Raw genomic sequence first — 12,733 nt, 5'->3', positions numbered from 1 at the left:
TAATACTCAATACTATCTAGGGCGGATAGGGTGGATAGTATGCACATTGGGATGCAGGGATTGAATCTTTGACTCAACCGATTCGTTCAAAACGCTGAATCATTCGTTTATATATAAGCGTATTCCACACGGCTCCGGGGGGTTAATAAAGGTCTTCTGAAGCGAAACAATGCGTTTGTATAAAAAGAAATATCCATATTTAACAAGTTATGAAGTAAAATATCTAGCTTCCACCAGACTGCCTTCCATATTCTACTTATGAAGAAAGTGTAAAGCTCTCACAGTTCAAAACACTTGCGCTACGTCCTACACCTTCCCTATTCAACTTACGGAAAAAGCTTAACTGACGCCAGTTCTGTTTTTTTCGTAAGTTGAATACGGAAGGCGGTCTGGCGGAAGCTAGATATTTTACTTCATAACTTGTTAAATATGGATATTTTTCTTACACAAACGCATCACTTCACTTCAGAAGGTCTTTATTAACCCCCAGGAGCCGTGTGGAGTATGTTTATGATGGATGGATGTGGATGGAAGCACTTTCTTCAGCTCATACTCGTGACTCCTGTTCACTGCCATTATAAAGTTTGAATGCGTCACGATATTTATTAATATTTCGCCAATTGTGTTCATCAGAAAGAAGAAAGTCATATACACCTGGGATGGCTTGAGGGTGAGTAAAGCTTGGGCTAATTTTCATTTTCAAGTGAACTAATCCTTTAACACTGATTGGCATTGATGGTTCCATGAAGAAACTTTACCATGCATGGAATCTTTCCATTCCACAAAAGGTTATTCAGATTAAAATGTTCTTGACGCTCAATAAAAAAATGGTTCTTTTAAGAACTGATCACTGAAAAGTGACCCAAAATGTTTCTTCTATGGCATCACTGCAAAAAAAAAAAACACTGTGTACTTATATCTTCAAAACAATGCTTTTCTTGAAAAGACATGTGATAACAGTTGTCAAATATACAGTGAATTCAGCACCTTACATAAGGCATGGTGCTTACTTGAGCGCCAATTTAGCATATTAAAATGATATACACACATTATAAAATCTGAAAACTAACAGAATATCACCAGAAAATTAAATTAGCCAACCCCTGGCTGGGTTAGTTTTGAGTCACACGTAGGCCTGTACTGACCTGTCTGGCCACCTCTCTCAGGCACGCCACACCCTGCTGGAAGTTTGGGAAGACAACAGAGCCGTACTTCTGATACTCAGGAACGGGTCGGATCTTCATTGTAACTTCAGTCACCACTCCCAGAGTTCCTAAGGAGTGAGACACATATACACCATTGGCATGTGTGTGAACAGACGGGAGTGATGCAGTCATAATGAGTATCACAGCAGTTTTCAAATGAGGTTTGATCTGATTCAGCATTACTGTATCACACAACAAGGGCTAAAAAATGTGTGTGATTTGTATTTGAATAGTCCTTAACATCAACCAAAGGATCTAACAGTCAGTCAGAGAGCTGTTCGCAGCACACACACACATATGAAAGGAGCCCCTGACTCTCCGCAGGAGACCTGCATGTTCATTTTCACCTGAACGCTCAAGTTTCTCCAACTACAAAAGGAAGCAAAGAGATTTACAGACTGTGTGTTCTGTGACATAAAGCAGGTCAGTATCAAACGACACACTGGGGGGAGAGCAGAGTCACCGTGGGCCTGGCGCAGCAGGCTTCCTGTCCCAAACCAGCATGACCTCTGACCCCTGAGGGAAACCCTGTGTCTGCTGCTCTGAGTCTGGGCTTCTAGACTCATTACTGAAAGCCCAAAGCAAGCGAACATATATGAATGTGTAACAGTCCTGTGGAGAGTTTATACGACCCATCATTGAGACCGTATGCTGGATGAAGCTTTATGAGCAGAACATACCTCAGCATCTAAACACCACTCATCTTCACCCTTCACTCAACATTTCTGCACTAAAATGCTACAGTAAAAACCTGCTGATAGGTTTAACTGTAAGTTACCTTACCATATACGGTGTAAATGGTTTAACATCACATCATATGTAATTTTACTTGTGTAAATACAGTAAAAGTAAATGGTTTAACATCAAATTTTATGTAATTTTACTGCAAAATACGGTCAAATTTATTGTTTTTGGAAATAAAAACTATGAATTGCCATATAATTTACAGAGTAAAAACAGTGAAAGTAAATGGTTTAACATCACATTATACAGTATGTAATTTTACTGTAAAATACTGTCAAAATGGGTTTTTTTTAAATAAAAAATATGAAATACTGTATAATTAATGGTGCAAAACAGTAAAAGAAAATGGTTTAATGTTGCATTATACAGCAATTAATTTTACTTTCAAATTTTTGGTTTTTGGAAATAAAAATTATGAATTACCATATAATTTACAGTGTCAAAACAGCAAAATTAAATTGTTTAACATCACATTATATGTAATTTTACTTTAAAATGCTGTCAAATTTATGGTTTTTGGAAATGAAAAACTATGAATTGTCATACTTTACAGTGTAAAAACGGTTAAAGTAAATGGTTTGACATCGTATTATACGTAATTTTACAGTAAAATACTGTCAAATTTATGGCTTTCGGAAAAACAAACTATGAATTACCATATAATTTACAGTGTAAATGCAGTAAAAGGACATTTCCTGAGTGACACATCACATATGATTATATTTTAATTGTTTTGTTTCTTCTTAGCAATGTACATTTGAGTATTTTATTACAATTTAGTTAATATTTTTGTATATTTATATACAAATACTGACCATGTTTTAAAGATGGGCCATTTACAATAAACTGATTCATCGTGTTTTTTTTTCTACTGTACCACCTGTGTTATTATGGTAGTTAGTAATTTTAAGGTACAAAGCAGTTGTTTGTAGTTCAAGTAACTTCATATATTAACATTATATCACTTAATGAAATGTATGTTTACAAATTTGAAATATACCATCCCCTGAAATATTATCTCTCTTGTATTGTCTTTTTTTTTTACTGGATTGTGAATTTCTGGCAACAACAGGTGCCAGTTTTTTTGGGGGTTTTTTTTCATAAATTTACCAGGATATTTTTACAGTGCTCATACAACCACTGCATTATAACAAGGATTCTTTCAGGTTAAATACTGAACTTCTGTTCTATCCCAGTACAGTACGGCTAGAATATTTCTTTAAACATTACAAAAACCCGGTTTAGCATCAAACACACACACACACACACACACACACCTCTGAGACTAGAATCCTCACATCTAAAGATCTCCTGACCGCCGTAAAAACAACAACAATAATTCTGTCATCTGAACTTTAGCGCGCCGGAGGGGAAAAGGTGAAACGTGTCCTTCTTTAGCGTTTAAATGCCCCTGACATTACAAAGCCATTAGAGAAGCCAGATGTCCCTCCTAATGGAATCATGAATGTTTAATTAATGCAGATTAATCCTGAGAAACAATCATCCTCCCACAAAGAATTCATATGAGCCATAAAGAGCTGCAGAACATTTTGCTAAATACAATGGTTATGGCCCATTTTCATCACTTCAGGGCCTCATGAATGGCTTAATGAATATTTAGAGAGACAAATTAATTTCCTTTGAATAAGGTTGATACTTTTAAACAGAATCATGACACATGAAAAATATCAAGCACATACTTCTGACCTGTTGCCCTGTCTGAGGAGAGTCTGTATGTATTTGTGAGAAACATTACCACAAGTCATACACTAAGCTAAACATGTTTCACCGCCCCCTACTGGCTAACAGGGACGCCTAAATATGGTCTCAGCCTCAAGTTTTATTTGAGGTAAACTACAGGTTCACTACTAGAAGAGTTTAATTTGCTTAATTATCCATCTATTTTAGATTTATCTGCCTCTAAACGACACATAAAAAGAGAATTGTGGTTGGTCACTTTATGTGTTGGTCAGACAGTCTCTTGCTGTATAACTGTGCAGTTGCCTAGAAAAAAAAAATGCAGACTGGACAAGACTTTAGGATGCTCTGTAAGAGTCCCAAATAGGGCAACATGATAAAGTCCTGTACAACAAAAACTTTGCGTTACGACTCTCTCTGATAAAGAGGACTGTTTTTGAAATCCTAAAGTGATTGATACAATTCAGTACAAACACCCTTTAGCATGCTTATCACTACCAGTGCCCTAAACAATGTCAAACTGAAGTCTAGAGAATCTGTGCCTGACCTTCAATTAATAAATCCTTGAAGACTCATGATTAAACTTGCTTAATCCAGAGAAAGAAATGCTCGTTGTCATGAATACAAAAGCACTGTGACCAGATACTTCAGGCTGAGATATTCAGAGCATCTACCGGCTCAACGCATATTTTGGTTTTACATGTAGAGTAGAGTATGCATAAAGTATACCATCACCATAGGACGTGCACAGCCCAATTTTTTTAACTGCATGCACTTTGTACCCTCGAGTTCAAGCATGCTCCTTGCCCCATTTAGTTTGTCCACAAAGTGGCGACACTTGCCCAGCCCATTGTTTCATAGTTAAAAATTAAACCGAATAGACGGAACAACAAACATTTGCTAAGCATGTGCGTCAAAACTGAAGTACACTTTGGGCTTTAGTTAATACCATTTTTTGACATTGTTTGCCTCCATTTAGATAATTTTATTTAATTATTTAGGGGGCGGGATCAGAAAGGACCACAGTTTGGTATTAAAACTCAGGTCACCTGAAGCACAACTGCAAACAAATACAGGCTGTCATTTCACCTCAACATCAAAAGATAGAATTGAGAAATTTTACATAAAGAAAAGTAAAGAGGACCCAATATGCCCCTTTTCACAAGATGTAAAATAAGTCTCTGATGTCTCCAGAGTGTGTATGTGAAGTTTCAGCTCAAAATACCCCACAGATCATTTTTATAGCATGTTAAAATTGCCGCTTTTTGTAGGTGAACAATAACACACCATTTTTGTGTGTCCCTTTAAATGCTAATAAGCTGCTGCTCCCGGCCCCCTTTCAAGAAGAGTGCGGAGCTTCAAGAGCTCATGCAGCAACAAAACAGGATAATCTCATGCACTTGTTCAGTGTTCAGTTCGAACCGGAGTCAGACAATAATGCCTACAGAGCCAGAGAATATATGCTGCATGGAGACAGAACAGGTATAGTTTGGTTTAATTACAGTTATAACTTATGTTGTCATCTTGCTTTTATCCATTATTAGTGCAAGCCTGTTGTACTGGACCCCGTCCGAATGATGGCCAAAACTTTACTGATAAGTTTTATGAAGTTGTACTTCACACAAAAGATGAAGCGTCCATTTTCACTCCAGAAAATCACAGTAAGAGCTGAATAAAAAGCAGTACAAGAAGTGTGCATTAAAGTCTTATACATAAACTCTCTCTTCCTGGATCACGAACAGTTAGTACTGATCCATCCTTGAGTAACAACTTTTTAGCAAAACCTGTTTTGTATTGTTCCTTTGAATTGATCCTCGTCTGGTGTAAAATGATTTGCGCAGACATAAACGAATTTAGGTATATGGGGGTGCATTCCCTTCAAAAATAAAACTAATCCACTGCATCTTCAGCAGCTCTGATGTTTGGAGTAAATGAAGACTGTTATGTTCACTCTTACATCCAACAACAAAACACCTCAAGACAATCTTGACACTACAGCTGCTCCAGCCTGGAGGTAAAGGCGGACAGTGTACAACTCGTTCAGGGCGGGGTCTATGCTAATACAAAAGAGTCCATCAGCAGTCGTGGGCGGGGCCTGTACAGTGTGACATCACTTTGTACAGAAAATGAAAACGGCGTGTTCTATGAGTTTTATGGGGATTAAAAAAAAAGGAGTAGGTGGATTTTTATCATTATAAGGTGGTTGTGTACACACACTGCCAACACACATTTATGTTCAAACACCATGTAAAAGTGAATTTTGCATAATAGGTCCCCTTTAAGACTATTAAACATTAGGAAATGGTGTTTAAAATTGGTGTTTAATGCTTAAAGGGATAGTTCACCCAAAAATGAAAATTCATCATTTACTTACTCTCAAGTTCTTCCAAACCTGTATTCTTTCTTCCGTTGAACACAAAAGACAGTTGATGGGCCCCACTGACGTCCAAAAATACTACGGAAGTCAATGGGTGCCGTCAACTGTTTGGTTACCCATATTCTTCAAAATATCTTCTTTTGTGTTCAACGGAAGAAAGAAACTCATACAGGTTTGGAAGAACTTGAGAGTGAGTAAATGATGACAGAATTTTCATTTTTGGGTGAACTATCCCTTTAATTGTCAAGAAAAGTCCAAATATATGTTTGAGGTGAAATGTGACCCAGACATGTTCTTGACAGGTTTCTTGAGATTCAAGGTTTCTTGAGACATTTCAGATACATTCCTCACACACAATGTGTCCGTACCTTCTGAGCCCATTATGAAGTGATGTATGTCGGGGCCAGTGGACATGCGGGGCCCCAGACAGCTCTTCTCAATCACTCCTCTAGGGGTCACCATCTTTATATGCACCACCTGGGAACACATCAGATCACAGGTAACATGAATGACCAACAACTTCACAAGACTGATGTGGATAAAACATGTCTGAAGTGTGTGGGGTGAACGTTTTAAATGAGCTTTGTATGTTTGTGTGTGTTGAGAGACAGGAAGACATACCAGGTCCTCAATGTTGCCATAGATGTTCTTCTTCATGCCTGAGGCGCGCGTCGCCACCCAGCCGCCCAGAGAACTGAACTCCATGGAGTCCGGCTCGTGGCCCGTACAGTAACCATGCTCGTTCAACTACACAGACAAAACACAAACAACCTCAGAGATTTAGTGGACTCCTGATGGTCACATGGTCTAATGCTACCATACAGGGAAAAGGGTGATTTGTAAGTGATTTGGTTGTTCTCATATTCTTTTTGAAACACAAAGCAAACCTTAGAGGTAGATTTCACCGTAAAACAAATCTGAATCTTGCTTGGGGCAACAAAAATTATATATATAAAAAAATCCTGGATAAACAACGCAGCTGGTGAACAGATGCTGAACATCATCGCTGTTACAACATCGTGTATTTTAGCACAGCTGGATCGATGTAACCAATCAGCATCCAGGAAGCAGGACGATGTCAGTTTCATAATAAAATGTGACTGTCAATAAAACACAACAGCCTCACAGGAAATGTGTTTCTGGATAAACACAGAGGTACTGAAGGCTTATGGAGCGTTACAGACGCGTTTCCTGCGGTCAGACTCTCGATACGGAGGGTGTGAGCGTGACAGCCGTATACCTGTGAGAGCGCTGATGGACTTATTGATCAGTCTCAGATAAAACACACGCTCCATGTGATTTTATTAAGGAAACCCCCGAGAGACACAAACACACTTTAATGTTCCACCATCTGTCCTGCATCCCTTCACACCAACACACACACATACACACACACTGTGAAGGGCTGATTGTGATGCATCTCACACACAAACACACACACACACAATACTACACCACACCAGCAGCACCAGTGGCATTTTTCGACATTAGTTTGATGGGACCATCTGCTGTGTGTTTGTGGACAGACAGGAAGACACAAGCAAACGGCCTGTTTTTACCCTTCAGCATGAACATGAATGTCGGGTTTCCATGTTTTATGGGGACTTTCCATAGACATAATGATTTTTATACTGAACAAACTGTAACTTGTGTCCTCTAACCTTACCCCTAAATCACAGAAAACTTTCTGCATTTTTACATTTCCAAAAAGCATCACTTAGTTTGATTTATAAGCCGTTTTCCTCATGGGGACCAAAAATGTCCCCATAAGCTCAACAATTTCTGGTAATACTATCCTTGTGGGGACATTTAGGGAATACCTGAACCACACACACATACATAAATACTTAGGAAAGGGCAGAAAGCTCTTTGCTCTGCACTGAAACGCTTGTGAAATCAGTGTGTGGATCAATGACCTGTCTCTCCAGATCCTGTCCGATGATTCCAGCCTCCACATGCGCCGTTAGATTCTTCTCATCAATCCACAATATTCGGTTCTAAACAAAAGGAACAAACAGCAGAAGACAACAGGTCACTCAGGGAATCTTCTCGTTGTAACATTTGTCAGTCAACATGAGAGCTCTTTACCCATGAATAGGGTAAAATAAGGTTCAAAACAAAGCCTTTTCATTTTTTATTCATTTTTATTCATTTTTGCAACCCTGCTACCAAAATGTTTCAAATTACATAGTTTAAGTGAGGGTTTCGAAGTATATTTAGAAACATTTTGTATCAGGCATTCTTAGAAACTTTGTTTAATCTTGTTATTTTCTAACAATAAACACAGAATAAACATCACAATTAAACAGAGAAAAACCTGAATTGGTAACAGGGTTGAAAATTCAGAACAAAATCTTGGTAACGGAGTTGAGTGGTTGAGCTCGCTGAATGCAGTCAAATTTGTGAAAATAAAAGAGAAAATGGAATGAAAGTATGTTGTAGATGGATATACACTACCATTTAAGTTTGTGGTCAGATTTGCTGCATTTATTTAATCAAAAATACAGTAAAAACAGTAATAGTGTGAAATATTATTATCATTTAAAATATGTGTTTTCTATGTGAATATATAGTAAAGTTTAATTTATTCCTGTGATCAAAGCTGAATTTTCAGCATCATTACTTGTCACATGATCCTTCAGAAATCATTCTAATATGATGATTTGATGCTCAAGAAACATTTCTGATTATTATCAGTATTGAAAACAATTGTGCTGGTTCAGATTTGTGTGGAAACCGTGGATTTTAGGATAGTTTGACGAATAGAAAGTTCAAATGAACAGCATTTAGTTGAAATAGAAATCTCTTATAACATTCTAAATGTCTTTACTGTCACTTTTGATCAATTTAATGCTTCCTTGCTGCATAAAAGCATTAATTTCTTTAAAGGAAAAAATTCTTACTGACCACAAACCTATGAATGATAGTATATGTTGAATGTTAGGGGTAACAATGTTTTTGTTAATTAAAAATACATCAGTGTACATTAATGTAAAATCAAAGCAAGTCAATGCAAATCAAAAGTCAAGAATACATCAACGTTTAGAAACACTTCCATTATGAGAACACCCTCAACAAACACCTGTGATCGAACATGACTCTCAATCCACGTAATTATAACAGCATCCTTAAGACTGACTATTCGCTCACAGCAGTCATTCAGTAAAAACGCAAACTACTCGATTATTAAAATATACTGGTTTGCAAATCTCTAGTATACAGAACAATACAGGACAAAAACAGTGTATGTGCATATGACCCAAGACAGTAAAATGTGAGATACACGATGCAATAAAGTACAATACAGTAGACAATAGATTATAAACACAAAAAACAGACTAGTTAAAATGATTCTAATACGCTAGAATGAGAGAGAGACTGAGATTTAGATTAAGGTGCATTGTGAGCGTGTTCGCAGGACTCAAACCACACTGCCGTTAAACTCAGCCCACATATCTGAGCTTAGTGAGTCAGGACTGAGAGAGGTCACTGTGTGTGTGTGTGTGTGTGTGTGTGTGTGTGTGTGTGTGTGTGAACCACAGCCACACAAACCGCTGCAAACCATCTCGTCTGACATAGCGTGATGACCTGTAATAATCTTTCCTCTGGTGAAAAATCAGCACATTTCCTCAATTGAACAATAAAAACACACACACAATCACAGCTTCCCTACAGCTCGGGCTTTAGCTGGTGTGTGTTTCAGGCTTTCTGACTATCATGCTGGTTTTGTCCCACAGGGGTTAAATGCTCTTCAGGAAACCAAAGTTAGCTCCGCCCCTCAGCTATCAATCACGCCACTGCGCTCATAAAACAACCGCGCTTATGACTCACTGCCTTTCATGTGCATGACCCCACGACCCCCAAAACAGGCCAGCCAAGGTCAGAGCAGCAGATGAAATATGCGAAGGGGAACACAAGAGAGAAACGAAAGAGAGGGGAGAAGGAGAGAAGAACAGAGCAGTAGACAGTACAGAGAGAGCTCTGTATGTATGTACATTTAATATATGCTACATAAATACACACGCACACACACACGCACACGCACGCACACACGCACGCACACACGCACGCACACACGCACAGGTGCTGAATGAGTGTCGGTATGTCACGCCTGCATGTGTTGCTGTAAACACTCACCATCTGAGATGTGTCTAAAGAAACAATGGAGCGAGTCTCCTCACGAGGGCACTCTAGAGCACTGGACACACTCGTACCACCTGATCCAGAGAGAGAGAGAGATTGGAGAGAAGCTCTGTAGAGTATCTGTTCTCCTCAGAAATGTCAAATCTAATTCACACAATTTTACAGCATTTTATGATTATAAATAAAATATGTAAACACATAAAATGTTTAAATAAAAATACCACAATTATTTTCGGAATTATTAATTAAAATACATGCAACTATATCCTGTTAAAACACAAATTTTCTGTCACACTGCAGGTCACATTTAGACAGCACAATTTAAGAATAATAAAAAATAAGTATTAAACAGATTTAGGTTCATGTTCTGAATACTTTGTTAAAATTATTAGATGAACTACACTACCATTCAAAAGTTTGAGGTCAAGATTTTGAGGTTTTTAATGTTTTTGAAAGTCTCTTCTGCTCACCAAGGCTGCGTTTATTTGATCAAAAATAGTAAAATATTATTATATTTAAAATAACTATTTTCTATGTGAATATATGTTAAAATGTAATTTATTCCTGTGATCAAAGCTGAATTTTCAGCATCATTACTCCAGTCTTCAGTGTCACATGATCCTTCAGAAATCATTCTAATATGATGATTTGCTGCTCAAGAAACTTTTATGATTATTATTAATGTTGAAAATGTTAATATTGCTGCTTAATATTTTTGTAGAAGCCATGATTTCCACAAAACATGTTTCTCCAGTATTATTTGACAAACATAAAATTCAAAAGAACATTTATTTGAGATAGACATTGTCTTTACTGTCACTTTTCAATAATTTAATGCAAACTTTCTGAATAAACATTCATTCCTTAAAACAAAATCTCACTGACTGCTAACCTTTGAATAGTTGTGTATATCAATAAGACTTTAACTGTAAATTCACAATAAAAGTAACCTAAAAAAAAACATTCATTTTGTCATTTAATTCATGTTATTTCCATTTCAAAGAGAGAAACACGCTAAACAAACTAGATATCTAAGAGTAATATGATGTGCAACAGCTACAGTGTAAGACTTCATCTTGTTTTAATGACACAAACAATATATAAGATGATGATGCTGATATAAAAATATTTTGGAACTACTGTTATCATCATCTCAGATAAAACACCAAAAGTTCACAGAGACCCTCCAACTCATTTTGAGAAGCATCTGGACGCTCTTTTGGGAGCATCAGATGTGTTTTGTTTATGGAAGTACTTGCCTCCGTAGGGTATCAAGCAGACGTTGTGTTTGCAGGCCAGATCCACGATCTTCTCCACATCACTGTGACAGCCTGCAGAAACAAAATCACCATTATAATACACTGAAATTATTCATACCACTTTCATATCTTAACAAACACCCCTTACGCTTAAAGTACCGTTCAAAGGTTTGGGGTCAGTGCAATTTCTTATCATGTTTTATTTTTTTTCTCTCAGGAAATCACCATACTTTATTTTTTTCAGGATTATTTTTATGAAGAGAAAGTTCAAAAGAACAGCATTTATTTGAAATATAAATCTTTTATAACATTATAAATGTCTTTATATATGTCTCAATACCCTATTGTTTAAAATACACAATACTCTCCATCACATTTCTTAGTAAAAGAGAATATTCAGGTACTGTGATGTAAACCGGAATGTGATTATATCCAGTGGGATTTGATTGGATGGTGAATACGTGTCATTTCAGAGGCAGAGAAAGTGACTTTTCTTCAAGATTATGAAAAAGAGGATTGTGTGAAGGAGACAGGGTAATCTACTGAGGGTGAACCCTGAATGACCGGACGGACGTGGAGGTAGAGGAGAGAGAACGTTCTGGATGGGGGGCGTATAAAGAGGAGGCACATGATTTGCTGGCCGCTTGGGTTTTCTCCTAATCAAAGCTCAGCCGTTAATCAGAGATGCTGAAATGGGTCCTGTCAGGAATCCACCAATCAGAGAGCAGCCAGAGTCTCACTGGATGGCCGACGCCCCTTTCCCTCTAATTAAAGCGGGTTCTCATGAATATTAATCAGCAAACTGACGCACTGAACTGGATGGTAACCCTTTGCAGTCACTCACTCGGCCAAACCACCATGTCGGGCACGCGTCCGATCCTCCCCTCGCGCAGGGCAAAGATCTCATGCAGGCAGTGACCTGAGGAAGAGAGGGAGAGAAGAAACACTGTCAGAAAGACAGAAAAATCCAGCTAAAGTACCTGAACCAAAATAAACTGAATCTGAATAATATGATCACATGATCTAATTTATTTACTTGAGGCACCATGTAAGATGTATTAGAAGTAATGCTCAAAATTTGAAATAAATACACCACCATTTAAAAGTTAGATTTTTTTTAAGAAATTACTAGTTTTATTGAGCAAAGACATATTAAAGTGATCAAAAGTGACAGTAAATTTAGCTTTGATCACAGGAATAAATTACATTTTACTATATATTCACATAGAAAACAGCTGTTTTAAATTGTAATAATATTTCACAATATTACTGTTTTTACTGTATTTCTGATCACATAAATATAGCTT

The 12,733-nt window shown here is 37.4% G+C and overlaps 1 protein-coding gene across 2 annotated transcripts in view; it reads right to left on the bottom strand.

The window, feature by feature from the left end:
• Nucleotides 1-12,733, bottom strand: part of agps (alkylglycerone phosphate synthase) — a 50,916-nt gene that overhangs the window by 25,140 nt on the left and 13,043 nt on the right. For both annotated transcript variants that reach the window (XR_007931701.1, XM_051906382.1), the window contains exons 5-11: nt 12,271-12,345; nt 11,427-11,498; nt 10,162-10,241; nt 7,941-8,021; nt 6,646-6,771; nt 6,393-6,501; nt 1,146-1,273 (exon numbers count right to left, since the gene is read on the bottom strand). Coding sequence is in view for 1 of the 2 variants with exons in the window: in XM_051906382.1 (XP_051762342.1) it covers nt 1,146-1,273; nt 6,393-6,501; nt 6,646-6,771; nt 7,941-8,021; nt 10,162-10,241; nt 11,427-11,498; nt 12,271-12,345 (671 nt within the window). In the remaining variant the exon portion in view is untranslated. The remainder of the gene's footprint in view (nt 1-1,145; nt 1,274-6,392; nt 6,502-6,645; nt 6,772-7,940; nt 8,022-10,161; nt 10,242-11,426; nt 11,499-12,270; nt 12,346-12,733) is intronic.

Source organism: Ctenopharyngodon idella, chromosome 9, assembly GCF_019924925.1.
Source record: "Ctenopharyngodon idella isolate HZGC_01 chromosome 9, HZGC01, whole genome shotgun sequence".
In the NCBI taxonomy this organism is placed as follows: domain Eukaryota; kingdom Metazoa; phylum Chordata; class Actinopteri; order Cypriniformes; family Xenocyprididae; genus Ctenopharyngodon; species Ctenopharyngodon idella.
This window is presented reverse-complemented; position numbering and strand designations above follow the sequence as displayed.